This window comes from Mixophyes fleayi, chromosome 2, assembly GCF_038048845.1.
Source record: "Mixophyes fleayi isolate aMixFle1 chromosome 2, aMixFle1.hap1, whole genome shotgun sequence".
NCBI lineage: Eukaryota > Metazoa > Chordata > Amphibia > Anura > Limnodynastidae > Mixophyes > Mixophyes fleayi.
This window is the reverse complement of record NC_134403.1, coordinates 346,849,501-346,873,821: the sequence shown is the minus strand read 5'-3', so window position 1 is coordinate 346,873,821 and position 24,321 is coordinate 346,849,501. Positions and strand designations below refer to the sequence as shown.

The 24,321-nt window shown below is 39.0% G+C and overlaps 1 protein-coding gene and 1 long non-coding RNA gene across 3 annotated transcripts in view; both read left to right on the top strand.

Moving 5' to 3' along the window:
- NRIP1 (nuclear receptor interacting protein 1) overlaps positions 1–12,415 on the top strand; it is a 53,597-nt gene extending 41,182 nt beyond the window's left edge. Inside the window, exons 1-2 of one of the 2 annotated variants that reach the window (XM_075197102.1) lie at positions 1,187–1,495; positions 8,555–12,415. In XM_075197102.1, coding sequence (XP_075053203.1) covers positions 8,830–12,201 — 3,372 coding nt within the window. In that variant the 5' untranslated portion in view covers positions 1,187–1,495; positions 8,555–8,829 and the 3' untranslated portion in view covers positions 12,202–12,415. Of the gene's footprint in view, positions 1–1,186; positions 1,496–8,554 lie in introns of those variants that run through there. The other variant, XM_075197101.1, reaches the window with a different exon arrangement.
- A 1,188-nt stretch (positions 12,416–13,603) lies between these two features.
- Positions 13,604–16,511, top strand: LOC142139465 (uncharacterized). Its single transcript, XR_012688205.1, has 2 exons — positions 13,604–15,727; positions 15,864–16,511. It is a non-coding gene; the product is annotated as an uncharacterized LOC142139465 (long non-coding RNA).
- The last annotated feature ends 7,810 nt before the right edge of the window (positions 16,512–24,321 follow it).

Genomic DNA, 24,321 nt, shown 5'->3' with positions numbered 1-24,321 from the left:
CTTGTAGCAAGCATGCCTCCTTCAAGCCTCCCTGCTGACAAATGGTGGTGGATTATAGATGGGGACATGCTGACCCATTTGACCTTGCTGAGACAGCAAGGAGGAGCCTGTTGCCTCATGCGGGAGGCTTCGGGTCACCTAAAGGACAAGGTCACAAGCCAGGTAGGGAGCCGACGTGATGGCACATGGCCACACTCCCATGTCACCGTGTCAAGGGCGACTGCTACATTATTGATTATCGTCCTTTTCATCATGTCTCATTGCGGCTGCTTATATATTGGATGTCAGTCATTAGAGTACGGTGCAGTGAGCGAGCCATGGAGAATGGAAATTATAATATTGAAAGCCTTGAAACATCGATCTGCATCCTTGTCATTGGAACAAGTTTAAATGTGCAATATTGGGAGAGGGTAAAAACTGCTGATCTCAATTGCTGCCTGAAACCAAGTCATAGATAACTTGCACAAGTTGTTTACAAACACTTACTTTAAATGGTGCTGCACTGGGATATTTAAATGCAACTTTAAATGAAGCTTGTTAGCTTGCCCGTTTACATGAAGGTCCAGGGGTTTGAAAGATCATGCAATTCACAGTGCCACCTCTAAGCATCAAAAGTACCAGGAAAGCATATTTGGTTTAGTGTTCATCGCTGCATGGTATTAAATGTTATTTTTTTTATTTTCATTTCTCCTTTGGAACGGTTAATAAGATGTTGCATGGTTGAATGCCTCCTCCCAGGGTTTTATTATGCAGCGATTTTAAGTAGGTGTTTAGAGAAGGGGAATTGCTCTGCAGATTTTGTGTCTGCCCCCCAGACGTCTCCGGACAAAGAGGTTACACGCTGTTTGATGCCACAGCAGACAAACAATCATTGCACTGACAATATCATTGTTGCCCATTGTAGCTGCACAGATTGAGTGAAAAATTACATTATTTTTGTTTTAATAAATAAATGCATGTAATTGAAAGAAAGTATGTCTCTTCTCACCTGTAATAGCAGATGAAATGTTATTTTATTAGAAGTGTGGCAGACTGATGATTCTGGTCAAACACAACGTCTGATGCCTTGGTGTTTTTTTCTCTGTCTTATCCGTACACTAAGATGTAATTGGAGTCCCTGGAGGTAAAAGTCAGTCAATGGTACAGAGTGATGAATTAGTTCACTCAAGTCCACTTGGCTGTGTGTAGGGGTATGTATACGTGTTTGGATACTGACCTTGCTATGCATACGCTTAGCTGCACTGAGTGATTCAAGCGTAGTAGAGGTTTAAATCCAATGCCCTGACACGCATATTGTTGATTAGTAGCAGTAGGTGTCTTAGAGGATATTCTCATTCTCCTCATTACCGGTCAGGACCTGGGCATTGGGGAGTCAAGTCGGAGGAGAGAGGATGTGTTTGTATTAGTATTCTAAGGAGGGCATTCTGTCTGCAGAACAAATTGATTGCTACACTCTACCTGTGCTGGGCACCACTGCTGGGAGACAGAGGTAGAGGTATGCTTGTAATCTGTTGTTGCCATATCACAAATTGTGAAATTCAAGGATTTTTTTTCTTCCTTTTTTTATACATTGAAAAGATTGAAAAATAATTCTGGGTGAGTGAAGTGTTCGATGCAACCAGCAATAGTATTATTAGATTTATCGTCTGCTTAGACTGTCAGCTTGTCTTGGGTTTTAGAAAGTTGCTTTTATTGCTGTCCTTATTTCCATTGCCTTTTATTGTATTTTTGTTTGTTTTTTGTTTTTTTTGTTTTTTCCTATATGCATTTTTAGTGCATTGACTTGTTAGACTGTATTGTGGCATTGCAATATAGTTCTCTTTTAGGAAGCGCTGAGGCTTTGATCATGCCAGGACTTCAGTAATGTGGACAGAGATTCTTTCCTAGTGGTGTTTGTGTAGCATGTTGAGCTATTAATTGCTTAAATTAACAGCAGAGGCAGCCCGAGTGTTACATCCACTTTCACAGAACAGACCATGCCTTCAGCACTGCTGGTAGACTTACAGGGGCTTTAAATCTGTATCTAGCTTATCGTATAACGTGACTGGAGAAGGTAACATTGGGAAAGGTCTTCTAAGGATCCTTCCCTCAATCATTGCAGTGTAGTTTGCATTGTTGTTTTGCATGACTTGGTTTAAATTGTTAACAGGGTGCTAGCTCCTTGACGTTTGTATATACTACCCATGTTCCTGTGAGTTTCCTCCACGTGTTTCAGTTCCCTTCCACAGTCCAAAAAAAAAGATTTTGGATGTTAACTGGCTTCTCCGTAAACTGTGATGTAGGCACGAGCACACACACACACACACACACACACACACACACACACACACACATATATATATCTATATATATATATATATATATCTATATATATATATATATATATATATATATATATATATATATATATATTACACACACACAGTTTTGTAGTATGCTATTTTTTTTTTCATGCTAAAATAATTGTAGATGGTGGATGGCATGCAAGCTGCTCATTTACAAACCCTACTTGTAATCTGATTTCTTAAGTGTACATAGTTTTTATATGAGTTCATGTATTCTAAAGAAATCGTTAGTATGCATTTAACTTGAGAGTATCCCCAAAAAAAGTTGTTGTTCTTTTTGTTTTGTTTTGTTTTTTAAATCTCTGCTAAAACATTTCCACTGATTTCTAGGAAAAAGAGTTACATATATTTAGTAGTCCTTTTGATGGATTCATCTAATCAAGTGACCAATAGCCAGCCGTGGGTATTCATAAGCGTCAACTTCTGTAGGATTGTGATAATTGAATATAGAGCAGACCTGGTCAACCTGTGGCTCTCCAGGTGTTGTGGAACTACAAGCCCCAGCATGCATTGCCAGGTGAAAGCCAGACTTATAGCTGGAGAGCCACAGGTTGGCCAGGTCTGATATAGAGTAATCTTAAAGAACTTCTCAGACTTATTCTCCTGGACCTTACAAACTCCTCATCAATAACCAAGCCTTGCCTATATCACCAGTTGGATGTAGGAACTTTGTTTTATAGAGAAGTACATTTAACATCACCATCTAACGGCATCAGTGAATTAGGAGCCTTATATCATTACATGAGCTATTAGGGGCCCTGCACCTTCCATTATCTTACTCTGTCTGTGGCTTCCCACTTGTCTCCGTTCCTTTCCACCTGACCCCTATCCCTGTCACATGCAGACCTGTCACTGACCTAATCCTACAAGGGGACACTCCTCTCCTGCTGTGAACCGTTTTATGATCTGATTGGCTATGGCCTGAACTCTCTGCCTGGCTAATAAACAAGTGTAGATTGGATAGAGTAAGGTGCTCAGACCCTAGTCAACAACCCTTCAGGGAGGCTGTATTCATTCAGAGAAATGTACGCATACCTAAGCTGTCTATAGCAAAATGACCTCATGCTCTTGTTACTTTATTTCAATTATCCATTTATGTATTTATGATAAAACATGGGCTCTAAATGTTCACATAATAAATCCTAGGATTATATACACAGAATTAAAAAGAAAGCTATAAATAAGTAGAAAACTGGCCACGTAGATGTGTGTGGCCAAGCCTAAAAGATCAGGCAAGGCACCATTCGACAGTCAGGCAATGTCTGCATGCTCATTATGATGACTGAATGTTACCGTCTTTCAGGGTCCAATACATGCTGGGATTTGTGGCCAGCTAAAGTCTAGCGGGCCTTTACAAGTCATCGCCGCTTTAAATTTTCACTGCAAAGTCCCCGATTTCCGGCGACTTGCAGAAATCGGACATTCATACATTTACCCCCAGGTCTAAAATGTTGGTGGTTTTGTTGAAGCAAATGATCCTGTGAGCAATGCCATTCAGGTGCATGAAAAGATCATGGGGAACAACAACCCCACTAGATGGAATACCTCTTCCTCTACCACAATCAGGCATGTTTTATTAGCAATATACCTCTGTGGGGATCCATCAATCGACACATAGCATGTGTTACCTAGGAAGCCGCAAGCCATTCACTCAGATACTGGCTTCACCATCACCACCACTACTCTTCCATGACCATCCCAGAATGCTTCCACATTGCGATGTCTATTCACCTGCAAAGTGATAAACGTGACAACTTGCACCTCCTGCCTGGGAAAAGTAACCTGCAGCAGTGATTTCAGGCATATTATTTAGCACAATAATGCACTGGCTTTGGTATAAATCCAAAAGTGGGATACTTCCTTGCTAAGGGAATAGTAACTAAATATAGGTTCGGTTACATAAGATGTGCATATGATTTATGCAGAAGTTTTACAAACTAAAGATGTGAAGTCTGCTTTAATGGGGAATCATTCTCTTGTACTCACAAGTACAATATAATAAAAGGCACGTATAGATATACACAGGACTAATTAATCAGAATTGTGCACACCATACTAAATAAGGACCTATGTGCAGAGAAAAGAACAAGGTGTCAATGTCAAATATAAAAAATGCAAAGGCTGTAAAGACCAGCGACCTTCATCATTTCAATAAACATGTCTTGTAAATGCAGACAATTAACATACAAATATATAATAGCTGTATACTGCTTTGCATGCCTTTTATACTAAGATATTAATAGATAAGAGCTGTTTTTGTACAGAACACAAAGGCAAGATAAGTTGTTGATTCGGTGACATGGTCAGTACAGTGAGCGTATTGTTTATAGCCGAGAGTTCATTTATCGGGTCATTTAACAGCTGTAAGTAGGTACAGCATTGTACTGAATGTCTTTATGCCAAATTAGCCGACAGGCTAGAGTTTAGCGTGAGGTCACCGACTTTAAATAAATGTGTGCTTTGTTCAATATTTGAGGCGGCATGTTAAGTTTATGCAAATTGTATTTCTAGCAATCGCCATGAGAGTTGCTTATTGATACTTAATAAGTCTCTGTGTCTATAAACTGTTATCTCAAAATAGTTGGCAACTATTATAAAGCGTCACAACAGACAAGGCAAAACAAATACATGAATCCTTTTATTTAAACCAACCTTCCGTGAATCACTTGACTTTCCCCTATGCTGCCACCTTTTGTGCAGGGCTTAACCATGAACCCTTGCTGGGGAAACACAGGGAAGCCTACTTTGTTTGGTGTCGGGGAGTGCTTACCAAGCAGGCACTGGAGGCCTGCCCTCCTTCCAACTTAAATAGAAGGGTGGGTGCTTAGAGTGGATCATTGAAGCTTCTGGGTGGCACGCAAGTGTTCCCCCCCCCCCCCCCCCCCCTCCCTGTAAATCATAAAGCAGAAGGGAGTGGGAATTACATGTTGTCAGCTGTGCATGCAAACTCTCACAGCTAACATCAGCAATTCTTGTTGAAGGGCAGCGCAGGGGGCACAGTGGACAGCATTGCTGCTTCACAGCGCTGGGGTCATGGGTTTGATTCCAACCAGGACCCTTAAGTTCTCCCTATATTTGTGTAGGTTTCGAGATACTAGGAGGAGGGGAGTAATTTGGTGCACAGAGTTTCAAATGTTTATTAGGGACAAACTTATGTACTTTAGGTGTACTCCATGAGAAGAGCAGAGTAGGACAAGCAGGGATCACTTGCTGCTAGTGTGTTAAATGAAGTTTTTGCATCATTTGTGCTGTGCAGAAGTTTAGTAGTTTTGAAATGGGTTGAAAAATTTACGAATGTTGGCTATAATTGTAATGCTGCTTAAATTATTACAGGAACCTGATTTTGCACAACAATTTCAAGTTTTCAAGATTAGCAAGAAAGGCTGAGCTGCCTTCTTCCAGGAATTTTAAGTGAGGCATCAATTACTGTACACCGGGCGGAACCACCAACTCCGTTCTGTCAATCAATAGATGAATGTCCAGTGAGCCAAAAAAGCTAATTTAAAGAGAGAAAGATACTCCATACTAATTAAGTTATATTCTTTCTCTTGCTAATGGTGAAATAGAAGGGCAGGGTTTGCAGCCCTAGTATATAATATAATCTTTTTCTCTGTGGGTGATTCTTGGGATCAATTTTTGTATTTGCATAAAAGTTGCACGTTGGACTGCTATGACATGCTTTACTAATGTGTCATCTGTCCAATGTGCTCCCACAGAGAAGCTGCAGAAATTGCCTGGTCACTGTAGACAAGAGACAGTACGCTCTAGGAGAAGCGCACTCCACGTGGCCCGCTGTTTATTGTATGTAGGGAACATTTTATTTCTGCATGTAATATTAGTGTTGGCAGTCTTGTTGTTAAACCTATTTGAGACAAAATATTTGTTGCTCTGTAGATCGTTACACTAATTAAATATCCCACGAGACTGGTGTTTTTCACTGTACTGTCAGATTAATTTAAGAGTCTTCTGCAATAGAGGCTAGTAAAAACCTGACACACACACACACACACACACCTTTTTTAAAATCAATCAAAATCACTAAAAACATATAAATAATTAATCTAGCTTTCATCTGTTAAAGTGATTTTCGTTCAAATTCAATATCCATTAATTTAAAAAACAAAACATGATTTAACCTGCAACGTTTTAAAAATCCCAGATTTTTTCCCATTCATTCAATGGCACATTCTTTTCAATGGTGTTATCAGCATGTGCACTACATGTAGAAACCCCATTCAAATGAAGTGGATAACCCTCAACTGCCCTGTCGTGTGCAGTTGAAAGTTATATATAAATGGCCAGAGTGCTCCCTCTATCTACCCTTTAGACCTTCAACCAGCCCAAGCACTAGACAGTCTGGTCTGCTTTCCACAATATAGGATGAGCATGAGTTCTCATTCTGTGTTGTAATTAAGTGTATAATATAATTTATTAGTGGTTTCAAATCTTGCTTTTAGTACATTTTTATTTGTCTGTTGTCCTATAGCTTCGATGTATGACACTGAATGTCATGCAAGGCTAAATACTTTGTGGTTCCTAAGCGTGAAAAACATTTGTGGCACAATGTACAGTATGCGTAAATTGTGTGTGTGTGTATGTTAAGTGTATTCTAAACCCCAGAAGCTTGGATCAAGTGCCAGCTGTTTCATCAGTCCTGTTTGTAATCTTGCGTTCTACTGCATGACCTTGTCGTAGCAATTGTGGACTTACCCTGTACTCAATCTATTTTAAGGGTGGTATGACTTGACTTTCTCGTGTTTAACTTTGTCCTGTTTCTAAAGAATTAACCAAAAATAATATGCTAATCTCAAAACACAAGACTGTTAATTGGATTTTAAAGTAAACCTGTCCTCTCAACATAGAACATTTCTTTTATAAAAATCACATAATGGTTTATTTTCTTGACTATTAAATATCAATACATGTTGGGGACACTTAGATTTAATGTTATAGAACATTTATTGATCACACAGAGTAGAGTCAGAAATTGTGTAACTTAAACTAATATTTAGCGCATCGAAGCCGATCCATCCACTAGAAACCATTGTGGCGCACCATAATTAATATCCATGAGACACTGGTTCTTAGTATGTTTGTAGGCTATATTACATTAAATATTGGATCAACCTGAAAAATGTCTGCCTACCTTGTGCATAGAGGACTGGTGCTCTTTAAAAACGGCATGTGATGTTACACAGTCTGTAGAGTATAGTGTTTTGTGTGTGTATATGTGTGTATGTATGTGATATAGATATAGATATAGATATATATATATATATATATATATATATATATATATATATATATATATATATATATATATATATATATAATTAACCTGTGCATGATACTCATGCATTCTAGTCAAATCAAGCTACTTAAGGTGTTAAAAAGGTTCTTGTCATCTTCATCGCCACACACACACACGCCGCTAGGCTTTTATATATGAGATAATGCTAAGAATTTAGTAGGTCAGTGTAGTATATAACTCCGCCCAGCAGGTGGCGCTGCAGCTTGAGCACTCTGTCACCCGGTAGTTTTTTCCACACACACTAACACACGCCGCTAGGCTTTTATATAATACAAGTTGACCCGTGCATGATACTCATGCATTCTAGTCAAATCAAGATACTTAAGGTCTTAAAAAGGTTCTTGTCATGCATTTGGGTCTAGCCCAGGCCTCCTCAGGGGAAGATCGTTACTTCCCGACGCAAGCGCCCTTTTTAATGTGTGTTCATGAGGTAAAATTACCTCACGAAAATGAGTTTGAGCCCTTCCAAATTTCAGCCCTTTTTGAATTTTTTTTCCCACACACTAAGAATTTAGTAGGTCAGTGTATAACTCTGCCCAGCAGGTGGCGCTGCAACTTGGTTTTTTTTTTTTCACACACAGACACCACTAAGCATTTATATATTATATATATATATATATATATATATATATATATATATATATATATATATATATATATATAAATTTCATTGTATGCCAATGTTGGAATATGATCCACAAAATAAAATATAATGGATTGTAAATATACCAAATATTTTGAGCTGTTGCACCAAGACTTTCCATCGTGTGAATTGCTCGAACCACCTGTATCAAACTGTTGACAGTTTTTTTCCAAGTGTGTCAATGTACATTTATTTATAGAAGTGTGGAGTTTGTTCTGCTAATAAAATCCTTACATTTGTCTTCTTTGCTTTAAGGTGAATTCTGATAGAAGAACAGAAGTGCTGTTGTCGCGCATGAGAAGACCGTCATATGGAAGCAGTAATCGGAGGAACTGACGCACATCATCTGAACATGTTTCCTCCACAGTAATTCGATGGAACATTTAATTTGTAGGCAATGATTCTCCGGGGAACATCTGCTTTAAATTTCCTATTGACTGCAGATTATTCGAAAAAAACTTTTACCCCAAGTCTTCATTGATCTTTTAAAGTAGGTACAGACCTAGCTTCTACGCATACGTTTATTGAACATGACTCATGGAGAAGAGCTTAGCTCTGAAATGCAACAGGATCCCATTGTTTTAACGTACCTAGAAGGATTACTAATGCATCAAGCAGCAGGTGGTTCTGGGACAGCAGTTGACAAACTCGCAGGCCATGTGAAAGTTGATGAAAACTTTAAAACTTCTGGAAATGTTTTTACTAACTGTAAAAGTAATGCCCCGGGGCACAACAATAGTCAAGCATCTGGAATATTGCATCTAAAGAAGGCCAGACTTTTGCAATCTTCAGAAGACTGGAACGCTGCAAAGAGAAGGCGGATATCTGATTCTATCGGTGTAAATGAGAAAAATGAGTCTCTGTTGGCTGGTATGGTTGAAAATGTTCCCAAAGGTAAACAGGATAGCACATTACTTGCCTCTCTGCTTCAGTCATTCAGCTCTAGACTGCAGAGTGTTGCATTGTCTCAACATATAAAGCAAAGTCTCAAAGATCAAGGATTTTCCCTCAACCAAGAGGCAGTACATGTAGAAAAAGATAACCCATGCTATGGTTTGGCCTCCAATCACCTAAAGACTATACTAAACAAAAGCAGATCAAAAGATAATATAGTTGACAATAAACTGACTGGGTTAGCGAATGGTTCTATTCAGGAAAAATACGTTGAGTCTCCCCTTTCTGCTCAGAGTAGCACTAAAGCGACTGGCGAACCAATTTCATGTGCTGCAAGACTTCAAGCTGTTGCTAATATGGTGGAGAAAAGGTCAAGCCCTACCGCCTCACCTAAACCAAGTGTGGCCTGTAGTCAGCTAGCTCTACTGCTCTCTAGTGAGGCACACTTGCAGCAATACTCTAGAGAACATGCCCTAAAAGCACAGAGCGCGAGTCAGTTGGCAAGCGAGAGGCTGGCTGCAATGGCAAGGTTGAAAGAGAGTTCTGAGAAAGATCTTGGCCGGTTCCAGTTGTCAACAAATGTGCCAGCTAACCTCAACAGTAACACAAGGACAATAACCAACGGAATGAGTAATCCAGGTAATATGTCTCCCTTTTCAAGTCCATTTGGAGTTCCAAATTCTCCTCTAAAGGCAGTTGGTTATAAGAATAACAGTGAAAGAAGCCACGGGAAGCCATCACCCAATAACAGCTTGCTTTTGCATCTTCTCAAAAGCCAGAATTGTGCTAGTGTTGGAAAAAGCCAGTTTCACAGCGAAAAATATTCTGTGTTTGAAGAAAGTGCTACACCAACAACTACAGAAGACTACTCTGATAACAATCCTAGCTTCACAGAAGAGGAGAGCAGTGATGATGAAAGTACTCATTCTAACTGCACACCTATAGATTTGTCATTCAAGAACAGAGGAGACAAGCCCGAGATGTTGCATTCAGCAGCCTCTATAGACAACTTAACCGAGTCATTGCTTCACAACTGGGATCCAAAAGTTAATGGTCTTGATATTAACAAAGAAAATAAAGACTCTCCAGTGGACTCCACACTCAAACCATATCAGAAGGTAACCTTATTACAGTTACTACTCGGTCATAAAATGGAAGACAGTCATTCGACAATTGAAGATATAAGGACGCCACAAAAAGCCACTGACCTGTTCAACTTGTCGGCTCCTGGTCACTTCTCAGAAAGTCCAAGTATTCGTAATTCTTCTCCATTAAACACGCTCTCTTTGCATGGGTCTACAAAAGCCGAATCTCCAATGAATCTTACTCACCAGCCTTTTCCAAGCAAGCCTCATTTCACATCTTACGTAAGCAACATTCAGCCAGAGAGACTTGCAAATCCAGCATCAAAACATTTGATGGAGCTTACCAGACACAAAACACTTCAAGTAACTGCCCCGCTAGTGAGTGATAATGCCCAAAGTAATACATCTTTCAGTGCTAGCAAGTTGCTGCAAAATTTAGCTCAGTGTGGAATGCAACCTCCAACACCCGATGAACAAAGGCCTCCGAAACCTCTAGCTACAGCTAATTGCAAAAGTGTAGGGTTAATTGATAGATTAAACAGTCCACTTGTTACAAATCAATTGCATACATCTGAAGAAGGCAGAGGTTTTAACAGCCCATCCACTCCAGGGGATTCTGGATTTCCCGCTTCTGAAATCGAGAACCTTCTAGAAAGACGCACTGTACTCCAACTACTTCTTGCCACACCTAACAAATGCAAAAATGAAAAAGTACAGAAACCTATCATAAAAGATGAAGTTAACCCAGACAGGACCGAGAAGTTAGCAAGTGAACAAATTGTAGCTTTCAAAATTAAAACTGAACCTGATGATCACACTGTGGTGCACAAAGAGACAAGCGCTCCAAGCCCGTTAGGCATCTCCTTGCACAAAGTAGCAAGACCAGCTCCAGAGGATGTCAAATCTCCCCACCCTTCTCCACAGGACTTTTCTGTTTCAAGGAATGGCTTGCTAAGTCGTTTGTTGCGTCAGAACCATGACGGCTATGATACCGGTGAGCTAGACTTAAACAACAGACACTCTGAACCCAAGCAAAAACAATCAAAATTGTCTTGTATTGTGCCTAAAAAAAGGAAAATGCATCAAAATGAACCTGTAGAAAGCCAAGTAAAAATGGCAAAAGTGAATTCACCTGACATCGGAAACAAGCCGTTTTGCACTACGCCTTGTGAGACCATGTTTTTCCATGAAGCGGTCAACGGCACAAAGACTGATCACAACCACAAGAATTTTACGGGTCAGAATTCCTTTCATGAAAATAAAAACTTGGGTTGGTCGAGAGAGAGTAAAGGTTTTAATGTACTGAAGCAGCTACTACTTTCGGAAAACTGCGTCAGAGACTCTCAGCATAGGAATAATACATTGGTTGAGGAGATGGTGAGGGGAAACAGAAGCAACTTGTCAGGGAATTCAGAATTTATGCTTCCTTCGCTAAATATGTTTATGGGGAAACATCCTCCCCAAAATAATTTAGGTCAAATGACATTTCAGTATCCATCTCCTCATTCTTCCCCAGACATTCTAAGAAATAACTCCCCACGGACTGAATCTGGACATTTAAATATGTGCCCTGCTCCCAGTGATAAAGGTCCCATTAAATGGGTTATAACAGACATGGAAAAGAATGATTTTGGAAAAGATTCTCCAAGGCTGACAAAAACTAATCCTATATTGTACTATATGCTTCAAAAAGGGGGACATCCGACTGCTAGTCAAGATCTAAGAGATCGTGCCAGCTGGGCAGAATCTTTTTTGGGACAAGCGGCCGAGGTGACCTTAAGAGAGTCTGCCCATAGTAGAGGAACCAATGGGATTGGCTATACCAGATCGCCCAATGATGTTGTAAATAAAACTTTGCATAATTCCAATGGCAGCAAATATGGACTTTTCAATGTGCTTACAGTAAAGAAGGAACCAGAATGATCACTTAAATCCTGTTTGCATCAGATCAAGTTCAAATTTGGATTTTTTATTTTTTTTTGTTTCAATGTATCATGCATGATTACAAAAAAAAAAAAAAAGAGAAAAAGCATGATCTTACGGACATGTTTTAGTTTCTTGGACTTAGGTTGGTGATCTTGCTTATGGTTGGCTTATTAAATGTACAGGTATTGCTATTAAACTTTTTTGAATTCTTTTTCCATTATACCTTATGTATAACTCAGCAGTTGAATATCTTTTGTTATCACGTATGTTATATGGATGATGTCAGCAGTTTTACACACTGATAATATTGACTGTTTTCCGATGCAATGGGACAATGTGGAGTAGTAGTCTTGTTGGAGGCTTTCATTACGGGTATGATGCTAGTGTTGGTGGCTGGAGGCTATGTTTTTGGGGCTAAAGGCACCCATCGCCCACAAAAAAAAGCCCAAAACCTTGAATTTCTTTTGTTTTGTTTTTTTGTAATCTTAATCAAATGTGACGCTAACAATGTCAACATTATCCGGTTTCGAACCTTATGCGGAACAAACATTTTCTTTTTATGTTATCTATTTGTTGGTTTTTGTTTTTTTTGGGTTTTTTTTCTTTATGAAGCGCCACTATACTCTGCATTGGTGAGAGGTCGGTATAGATAATTTACAGTTAAGTGTTTACTTCACTTGCCTGGCAAACGTTCACATTCTTTAGTCAATCAAATGACTAAAGAACTTACATGAACTAATGCTAATTTTTGAAACATTCTGTGAGCTATATTACTTAACCACAATAGTTTTCCTAAAGCAATGCTTAAAGCTGCGCTACCACTTACATCCAATATGTTTCTAACATGCCTCTTCCTAGCTGGAACCCCAGGGGCTGCCACATGTAGCTGTTTCCTCCAAGGGATCCTCCGTTCCTCTTAACGATCCCGCCTGAAAACCAGGGGAGAGGCGGGTGTGATCGGGAGCACCAATCACAAGCAGCATTTTTTTTGACTGGGATCAGTACCCACACTCACGCCCCTCCTTTGCTGGTAAAATCTTTTATGTAGGTGGTAGTGCAGTTTTAAGGGTCTACCCCCCCCCACCCCAATCCACAATTAGAAAATTGGGAAGATTGCTACTGTGAAATGTCAACTGTCAAAAGACAATGGTTGATTTAATCATTTTTATTTTTGGACTTGACTGTACCTTTGTGAAACGGGGGTCCTGCACACTTACATTGACGTGAGAATAAGAGAAACTTCTCTCTGCATTAATCCGTTTTGTAAAAAGAAACAATAAGTCACAATCAAAGCTCCTCCTAAATGGTTATTTTAAACAGTTGCTTGAGAGCAACATTGTCAATTTAAGGGATAAATTCTGCCCATACCCCATTACTTAAAAAATTTTCTATTAATCGGAAATACTTTTTTTTTTTTTTCTCCATGAACACAATTCTAAAATTAAAATTGTAGTAATACGATTGTAAGTGCAAAATAAACCCCATTCAAATTGCAGGGCAAGTCCTGGTTTACACCACTTCTTTGGAAGCAGTATTGTGTCCTTTGGTGGGGAGAAACATTCTTTGAAGTCCTTTTTTTACTTTTTATTTTTTTTATTTATTTTTACACTTTGGGTAAGTTCAGGCACTGTTTTAGGAACGTGGGCCACAATCCACCCAATTCCTCCCTTTGCCAAGTTTAAAATATGTACCCTGCTATCTACTATATTTATAATCTCCGTAAAATCGATAATTACTGTTGCCAATATAACTCTGTTTTATTTTTTTTATTAGGTTACTCTCTCCTCACATTTGTTAACATGATTTAGTAAATAGTGACGTTTTTCTTTTATAATTGTGTTTATGAAGCATCATTTTTTCCCTTATGCCACTTTAATCAAAAGTACTCTTAAACATTCACAAAATATTCACCTGTTCACCTGACCTGGATCCAGCGCAGGTATTGCTCTGTGCACTGACCACCTGTATCCATTGACAGAGGTACTTGTTCTGAGTCCGATTGCAGCTCTACCCTAACTAAGCTTTCTCAACTGCTAACACAATGCATATCCGTTCCTGCCTTTCCCCAGAGTTAAAATTTATCTTCTACAGATAGCACTTAATGACTAGAATAGGAGTAGAAGCGCCACTGACAAGGTTTTTAAGGAGATTTTCGTCTTCAGGTGAATGAAATATATTTACTAAATACATAGCTTTGTTTTTCTTTTGTAGCTTCTGTGCTTTTCAGTAATGTATTTTATATCATCAACGTTGTTTTGATATTACCCTGAGAGATGGCGCACAATTGCTCTGTTGATACAATAACAGCCATAAAAAACCTTGACAAAAAACTCTTAACTCTTGATACAAATACCCATCTTAAAAGCACAAAAGAAGCTATAAAGATAAATCTGTGTATTTATTAAATGTACTTATGTTTTCAATAACATTTCACAAATAATATGGCAGACTTCCGAGTTTTTACTAACTTAATTGGTTTGTGGCCGATGCGAGAATTTGGGAAGGTCCAGCTGTTTTGTTTGGGGAAGGGGGGTTCATTGAAACAAAATTGACTTTTAAAAAAAAATTACACTTTTGATCGACAAATTATAAGTTATAAAGTTATAAGATAGTAACGTTTATTTTTTACTGGCCTATTTGAATTAATAGCAAAAGGGTTTTTTAAAAATAGTACTATTGGCCAAATATTGTGAATTGTTCTGCTACTGAACTTTTATCTATAGCTTGAAATTGTGATTTGTGCATTTTCTGGCTTTGGGCAGTTTATGCTATATAATCTTCAAGAAGTGCTAATTAGGATTCTTTTGCACTTTTATTTTTTATTTTTTATTTTTTTAAGCCACAGTGTGGTGCATCCCCCCTTGGAAAGCACATGAAGCTTGTATGGAAGGTTTTGCTAGATCATCGATACCTGCCTCAGTGTTAAGTAGAGTTATTCACACGTGCAAAAGCAAAATCCCAAAACGGTGCTTGCACTATTCTCGTCTATTTGGTCATTGTCCTTTTTCTAATAAGCACAAGTGAACAGCCTATCTAATTTAATGCACGGTAGGTCGCAATGATCTCTATGCGTGCAGTAAAATCTGCGTGGTAACAGAACTTTGCACTGACAAACTTGTCCACGTGACGCCTTACTGGAAAAATTATTATTTAATTTAATTTTTTAATTATTTTTCTCCCCTTTTTCACAAGCTTTGTTCTCCAAAAGCCATGTACAGACAAAATACTTCCCAGAAAGCCTGTAATTTAAATGTCATTTTGGTGTAACTGGATTTTTCAATTTGAAAACAATATTTCAATTTCATTTCAGAAGTTATTGAAAGATAACATTGTAAAATATATTGTATTTTTGAACATGTACAAAAAAAAAAAGTATGTCTTAGGCAAAACACTTTTTTTCTGGAAAAGATGTAAATAATATGACTACATGTACATATATATCACATATGCATTGATATGTTAATTTTTTGTAAAAGATGGCTGTAAATAATGTTTTTCCATAAAAGTCAATGAGCCTTTTTTTGTATTGTTTTAAATAAAATCTGTTCTGGGGTTATATATATATATATATATATATATATATATATATATATATATATATATATATATATATTGATATTGTCTGTGAGTACATGTAAATATAAGCAGATGGTTTTCAGACTTGCTTTTTTGGGGGTTTTTTTGTGCATGTATCCATATCATTGTAACTTGGAATTGTACCTTGGGGAAATGTATAGGAATTTTAATTTTATTTAAAAAAAACATGTGATTAACTTCTGCATGTATGATGCATGGGAAGTTGTCCTGTGCATTGTGACTTGAAACCAGTCAGACCAGATGCTAATCAAAAATAACCAGTATTGTGTTTTGTTTTGTTTTTGTGTTTGTTTTTTTTTTTTTTTGTTTTTTTTTACATAATCTCTCTGCTATAGTCTCTTTTTTAATTTAGTCAAAGAACCCATTTAAATGATATGAGATGAACAACAATGTTAGTTTCAATAGGGAACCCGCAATTGTAATGTGACCGACAGTTTATAAATTTTAATTTTTCTAAAAATAAATAAATATGGTGAATGAATTATTCTAGCATTGCGAAATGAAAAGCGGTTTCATTGTCTTTCATTTATGGATTCTAAAGTTTACAGAAACCGGTTTAATTGTGTTCTGTTCTAATGGAAATTTCCTTGTGTTCCTGTGATGTCACAAGCCTTGTATATAATGCAGTGTGATTCTTTTATTATTATTTTTTCTAAAATCTTAGTGTTCATTTCCTGATGAGGATTTGAATAAATAATTTAAAAAATAAATGGCATTATGGGTTTTTTTATGGAATGGACGAGAAATCTAAAGACAGGAAACATTAAGTGAGAAGAGTTCAGATTACCAAGAAAAATTGGATCGCCTGTAAAAATTTATATATATATATTTCTTTCTATGGTCATATATTTACGCGGTGACTTGCAAACAACTGTTCATATACTGGAGAGAACCAGGATGCAGCATGACTTTGTTGGTTGTTTTGAGGGCCCCATACCAATAAATAGATTACCACTGAAGAAGCCTTTCACCACCGAGAATACAGGGCAACATATTATGGTTGGCTACATGACCATCTAATAAAAGCTATTGTCTGTCTTTTTGCTAAGCATGCTGGGGCTTGTAGTTTCGCAACACCTGCAGAGCCACAGGTTGGTCATGCCTGATCTAATCAGTACAACCTAAATGTCAACTGTGTTCCAATTTTCCGATACTGGTTGGACAACTTTGAGAGGTAAGGCTAGGTACACACTGAAGAATCTTCCGACTGATGTGTTATCTCAAAAAATTGTATCTACGACTGAAGGTCCGATCAATCTGGTGATTCATGCATACACACTGATACGATTTACCTTCATATCTGTGCTCTTCATCTGGTCCTTCATCTGGTCCTCCAGTCTTCAGAGAATGACAGCACAATGTTCATTCATTCTTATCACATTGTCACACTGATTAAACCCACCTTGTTATAACTATCCAGATGTTCCAACGAATTTCGTTAGCTCCTGTGACTCTGAAACGAAGCATCCTGTCTCAGAACGAACAAATTAATTACTCCTTCTACAGCACTCTACATTTATTCACTGGGACATTCATTGCTAGCATCGGCTGAAAAGGGCCTCAGTCTGTAAACTATAAGGAGATCGTGGGCATGAGTGCATACACACTACATGATTGGTGGGAAAATATTAATCAGAACGACTAACCAAATGAGCCAACAATCGACACTTTGTAACGACTTTCGACCATCGTGTCACTATACACACGAACACGACTTCTGACCGAACGGTCGTATGTTGATTCGCCCGATTATTGGACAAAAACGCTCCAGTGTGTACCTAGCCTTAGTTGGTTGCCTTTCGAGGTCAACTGGAAAGATAAATGTTGCTGTAAGCTGGTGTACAATTTGGGGTTTTTCATTTTATGTAAAGGTCTGCTGCAACTGTGCTGGTAAGAAATACGGGGTTTGCAGAACCATTCCTTTGCGTAAAGGATCTGGTGGACATTGTGATTTGAAAATTAGAAGAGCAAATACATATAAGAAAAAACAAAGGTTGCATTAATAATGGCTGTAATTTGATGTAATATCAATGATCAAGATATGAATCAAAATAAGTGGGGATTCTACTTCAAGGAAAGAGAACTTGTGAAGTACTATAGAGGGTCACTTGAGCAAATGAAAACAACCATACATAAAATTCCTGATTACATAAGATTTATTATAGATTTGTGAAGAGTTGGACAAAGGAGATTGGCTGGGGTGTCCTTCAAAGGGATTGGAGATAGGAAGTCTTCTATATCGCCCACCTCTATCCCACCCTTATCTCAAATATGTTCTATTTGTTAAACTCTCGAAACGTTTACATGTACATTTGTAAATGTCTTTAGTAGCTCTTTTATACAAGCTAACTTGTATTTTAGGTTTAGTTTTATGTTCTGTCCTTTGGAAAAACATCTGTGAGTATGTTTGCACACAGCGGACGCCGTGAGTGATCATCAGAGGTCCTTTAATATCCTTAAAATAGGAGGAGGAGTTGATAGAGAGGAAGATAAGTAATCAATTTGTGAAACAAAGGTGTTTAGCATCCAGGTGGAACTAAGCCGTCACGGGCAGTTCAAGAACTGTTGCTATACCTCTACTTGGTGCTTTTGTTTCAGCTTTTTATAGGATTATTTCCCCTTTTTCTCCATTTTATTTTTTAACCATTTCATCTTATATGATGGTTTTTACTCCCCAACCTTTCATTTCCAAGTCCATGTAATATACAACCCAGACCCTTCTCTAAATATAACTAATGTAAATTTCTTTCTTGCTACTTTACTTCCAAGTGTATGCTTATTCCAGGAAAAGCCTGCTAAGCACTGTAAGTACAGTATGCATTTCAGTCTGTGCCAGCAGTTCCCACAGAGGATTCTGCAATTGCTGGTACTGCACATTCTGAGACAAGAGCTGGACTGGGCAATACTGTTATATTAAATCGTGGTTTCCTAGGATTTAACACTCTATTGATAACCAGAAAGATGGATGCTGCTTTTATTTTTTTAAAGTTGCACATCTGAAATTACAAAGTAATAAACTCAACCCAGTTTTTAGCTATTTTTCATAAGTGATCAAATTTTATTGGCTGCATTTTAAAAACAAAACCGCTTTATACGGTAAATGGTTTGAATTCAAAGTTCTGTGCTCAGGATTTATTAAGCTGCTGGAAAATAAAGCAGTTAGAAAGCTTCAAATATTATTCTGAGCAAGGAGCTCAATCTAGCACTGGGTAAGAAATTTTAAAGAATGTCCATCCACCATGAAAGTGGACTAACTTGCAATTGCTAATGGATATGTTGGAAAATAAAAAATGGCACTAGGACATTTATTTATATAGCACCAATCATATTAAGCAGTGCTGTACAGAGAAAAGGTCATCATTCATATCAGTCCCTGCCCCATTGGTGCTAACAGACGAATTCCCTAACATACAAATAGATAGATATAGATATACATTTTGTCAGAAGCAACTTAACCTACCAGTAAGTTTTTGTGTTGTGGGAAGAAATCTGAGCACTCGGATGAAACCCACAAAGAAAACATACAAACTCCAAATGGATACGGCCCTTGTTGGAATCAAACCCATGATTCAAGAGCTGTGAGGCAGCAATACTAACCAGCGTGCCGCCTATTTTTTTCCCAGCCACTTATCTACTGGGTGCGGTAGAGTTTCCTGGCTCAGACAACCCCGACAGTAGAGAGCGATGAAAATATACCGATGACCGCAACACCATTCATGTACAAATTGCGATTTACAAAGTTAATGACAAGTGGTGTTTTGCGTAGCTTGATTTCCCTCTCACTGTAAAAACCAACCTTGCAAAAGCTGGAGGCTACCAAATCACGTCATTTGTAGTGTTCCGAATGCAAACTGCGGTTTTAAAGCGGCAATAGCTGGACCCACGGCCTGGATTACATTATGCATGCTGTGGGTCCAGCCATTGCTGCTTTAAAACCGCAGTTTGCATTCGGAACACTACAAATGACATGATTTGGTAGCGTCCAGCTTTTGCAAGGTCGGTTTTTACAGTGGGAGGGAATTCAAGCTGCCGCAAACACCACTTGTCATTAACTTGGTAAGTCGCAATTTGTACAAGACCGGTGGTGTTGTCATCGGTATATATTCCTCGCTCTCTACTATGTCAGGTTTGGCTCAGCCGGGAAAATAACTACCACCGTATCTACTTGTAATGCTGTATGTTGGGAACAGTTAAGTAGCTTTTATAATCTTGAAATGAAAAGTCAGCAGACCTGCTTAACTTGAAGCTTACTCAGGCCATGCAATACTCATAGTTCTGTTTAGAGCCCTAACTGAGAAAGAATAGTTGGTGAAACCTGCGCCTCCACATCCTGTTAGTTGGGTGTAGCCAGGGCCGGATTAACCTGAGGTCTAACTGGGCTATAGCCCAGGGGCCTCGGGCATCCAGGGGGCCCTTCAAAGTCCTCAGCAGCATTATTGATCGGTCCGGGGGCGCCCCCAGCCCGATCAATGCTGCTGAGCACTGTCACTGTAGTCCTCCGTCCCCGGCGCTCAGTAATCTGTTTACTGAGGAGATCTCGCGAGTAAACTCTCGCGAGATCTCAGTAAGGAGCTTACAGCGCGCCGGGGACGGAGGACTACAGTGACAGGTAAGCTCTTGGAGGGGGCCCTCACGGGATACAGGGGGGCGGCGGGTGGCTCACATTGGGGGCCTCACGGGGGAATGGAGGCGCCCTTAGCCCAGGGGCCTCCATTCCCTTAATCCGGCCCTGGGTGTAGCGGAAGTTCCATAGAAGCAAAGCCAACAAAAAGACTAACGGATGGGTCTGTGCAGAGCCGTAACTTAGAATGCCAGCGCCTGGGGTGAGAATGAAAAATGCCGCCCCCCCTAGCCCTCAATTTTAAAAATTAGCCTTAAATATTCTGAAATTGCGCCCCCCTTCAGTGTTGCGCCCTGGGCCGTCGCCCCTGTCGCACAGCCCTAGTTACAGCCCTGGGTCTGTGTTTTGTCTTTTATCTTTTTAATCAAAAAATAATTCTGCTCCCCCCTAACAGACAGTCTCAAGTCTTCTGTTGACCAGATATGACCCTGCTTAGATACACAGAGCATACACACCTCATACACAACCATCATTTTTATTTTTAAGAAACCTAGTAATCTGTGTATAGCGAGGTCGAGTTTCATAACCTTGTCGAGGGTAAAGTTGATTCTTGGCAATAGACAGGGATTTACAGTAATACGAGTACATTTATTCAGGTCACGGTCAGATCACGCAGGAGGACGTTTGCATGCTGCATTTGTATTTAGTTTGCATAAAGGCTAACAAAATATGTGACTGCTTAGAGATGAAGGTCAAAGGTAAAGATATATATTTTTCAATCTTCCGGTGAGATTTCACTGCGGCTCTATTAGAAAGTAAGGTGAATAATATAGTGTTCTGTCCCACCAGGAATGGCTAAAGCCTCATCTCGGTCATATAAAATAGGCAAACGGGTGTAGGATAGTGATGGACACAATGGCATTATTGGCCGTGCCTCTATGTATGAATCCCATAAGTACCTACAGCTGTATCTTCAAATTCAGACAAGATTTATACATACTTTTGCCATTCCTCAGATCTTTAACCAGCACCAGTGCTAGACCGTATGATCTAGTTTTCACTATAACAGACCACGATTAATGGTTCCCCTGCTATAGTGATAAACTGCACTCTAAAGACTATCGGTCCCACTGTGAAACGCAATGGGGCTTTTCCTGGGCAGTGGGGGCCGGGTCTCTATATCCCTTCTCCACTATACCAATTAAGTAAAAATAAAACGTCATTTTAAAATAATTGAATAAACTATAACCCAAACCTTCATTCACTACTTAAATATAGCATGAAAATCTTCTTTTCTTCTGTCTTGATCTGAAGCAAATACGCATTTAAAAAAAGCGGGGGAAAAAACTGACCCACATACATACTATGAACAACAGATACACAATCAGTATAATGGTGGGAGTGTCTTATGAAATCCTGGCTTTGTTTATTTTGCATCTGTCATTCATAGTGAGTGGTGGGGATTTTTTTATTTTTTTTTATGGTTTTGGACCACATTGGATCATGACAGAAAAATAAAAGATTTTATTTGCCATTTGGACTTCAGCAGACTAAGAAATATGATATTAATTTGATGAATGAGGTTTTGAAGCGTCTTTTATTTTAAAATCCTATGTATGTGTGTTATTTATTTTTACTCTTTTAGTATAATGGATATAGGGACCTCTACAGAAAACATCATTATTTGTTAACTCGGACACTGCAAGTCAATAACTCGGACTCGGCTTGTGCCAGGGTTTTGCAGGATATAAAAGAAGACTATCCTAAGATGCCTCATGTCAGGAAGGTTATGGAACAGATGGCATAAAGGACACATAGTTAAGTCTAAACAAATTATTTCTACTAATGGCAACGTCCAAGGGTCACATACTCCTTCTTGACATCTCTTCTGGACACTTAATTCCCTTCATCTTATTTATATAGCGCCAACAAATTCCGTAGCGCTTTACAATTGGGAACAAACATTAATAAAACAATACTGGGTAATACATACAGACAGAGAGGTAAGAGAACCCTGCTCACAAGCTTTGGACTCCCTTGGTCTTTGTTTCACTGTTCTCTCCTGGCTCAACTCCTACAAATCAGAAAGCTACTTTAGTGTGTCTACTACTGACACATCCTCCCCTTCACTACCTCTATCTGCTGGGGCCCCTCAAAGCTCTGGTTTTTAGCCCTCTACTTTTATACCTCTTCTCTTAGAGAAGTGATACCTTTCTTTGGCCTCCACTACCACCTCTAAGCAGACTGCACACAAATCTAACGTGTGTCCAATTGCCTCCCTGCCATCTCCACCTGGGTGTCCCAACTACATAAAGCTCAAGATGTCCAAAATGGAGCTAACCACCAACCCCCCCCACCCCTTCCTAGTATGGCAGAACTGCTCCTCAAGTCTCCCTCATGGTTGACAACATCACACTCTCCCATGTTTCCCAAGTACACTGGTGTCATTCTCGACTCCACCCTCAAACTGTCGGGGGGGGGGGGATATATTTACTAAACTGCGGGTTTGAAAAAGTGGAGATGTTGCCTAAAGCAACCAATCGGATTTTAGTTATGTATTTAGTACAGTTTACAAAATGACAACTAGAATCTGGTTGCTATAGGCAACATCTCCACTATTTCAAACACTCAGCTTGATAAATTTACCCCTAGGAGTGCCTCTACCTATAGTAGAACTTTTTGTTTTTTGATACATATATGCAACACTGCTCCAATAATTAAACAGTAACATTTGCAGTGAATGTTGAATATTTTGCAATTCTTTGGGGGGTATTCAATTGTTCCTCCGGGCGCCGCCGGAACGAGCGCGTTAAAACTATTACCGTTTATACGGTAATTACTCGCTCAATTTCAGCTCGCAGCTCCCTGAGCAGCGAGCTGAAATTGAGCGAGTAAATTACCGTCTGAACGGTAATTACGCGCACTATTATCGTTTAAACGGTAATAGTTTTAACGCGCTCGCTCCGGCGGCGCCCGGAGGAACAATTGAATACCCCCCCTTTGTGTTTTCTGCATTTCTCCTATTTGTTTTGTAGTCTTATTTTGAAATGTCCTAGATTTTCAGTGAGTCAATGCATATTGTATTGACAGGTGCTGTCACTTACACAGTAAAAGAGAATGTAGAAATGTATATATGTAATTGAATATTGCTCTCTCTCACCCCGCCCCCGCGCCCAAGCTCTCAACCTATTTGGGAAATACCCTCTAACAAACGTGAAGTATGTGATCAACTACTGAGTTCTAAGTCCTTAGATAGCATCGGCCAATCATGTTTATTGAAGCTTCTTTCTCCGTTTGTACTGCCTGCAGACAGTCACTTATCTTTCTCCTCAATGACTAAAGAGCTTGTTCCCAGCTCCGGAAGTCAATATTTCACCAATTTAACTTCTGTCTTGCATACGTTAATTAAGAAATATTGCACGCTTGGTTGTACTCATGAGTAGACTTACTTGCCCTTGGGCTATGTAGTTCAGATGCTGGAGCGCTGTTCACATGCTTTCCGAGTGATCCTTTAGGTCCCTAAAGCCTGTAAAACGGAGGTTTAGAAGTGGGGACACCTCCTTGTTCTCCTGTCCTTAGGCACTTTATCATTGTCTTGAACTGCAGAGTAAGTATCTTAATTAGATTCAGAGGCAGCTCATTAACTTTTTACCCTGCTCCCCTTTCACCAAAGATTTCTTCTGAGATTAAGTCAATGGTTTGGTTATGAAAGCTGCTGTAATGACAGATACAGTTAGGAGCCATTGACATTGTCCTTTAGAGATGACAGAAACATTGGTAGATATAATTTATCATAAGAAGTGTTGCAAGAGAACATTATATTTGAGCTACACAAGTAGTCCTACTAAAATTTAACACTTATTCAACCCCCCCCCCCCACACACACACACACACACTATATATTATATTATATTGTTGTTGGACAAGTTACCATTAGTGCACTTTAGTGCACCAGGGAA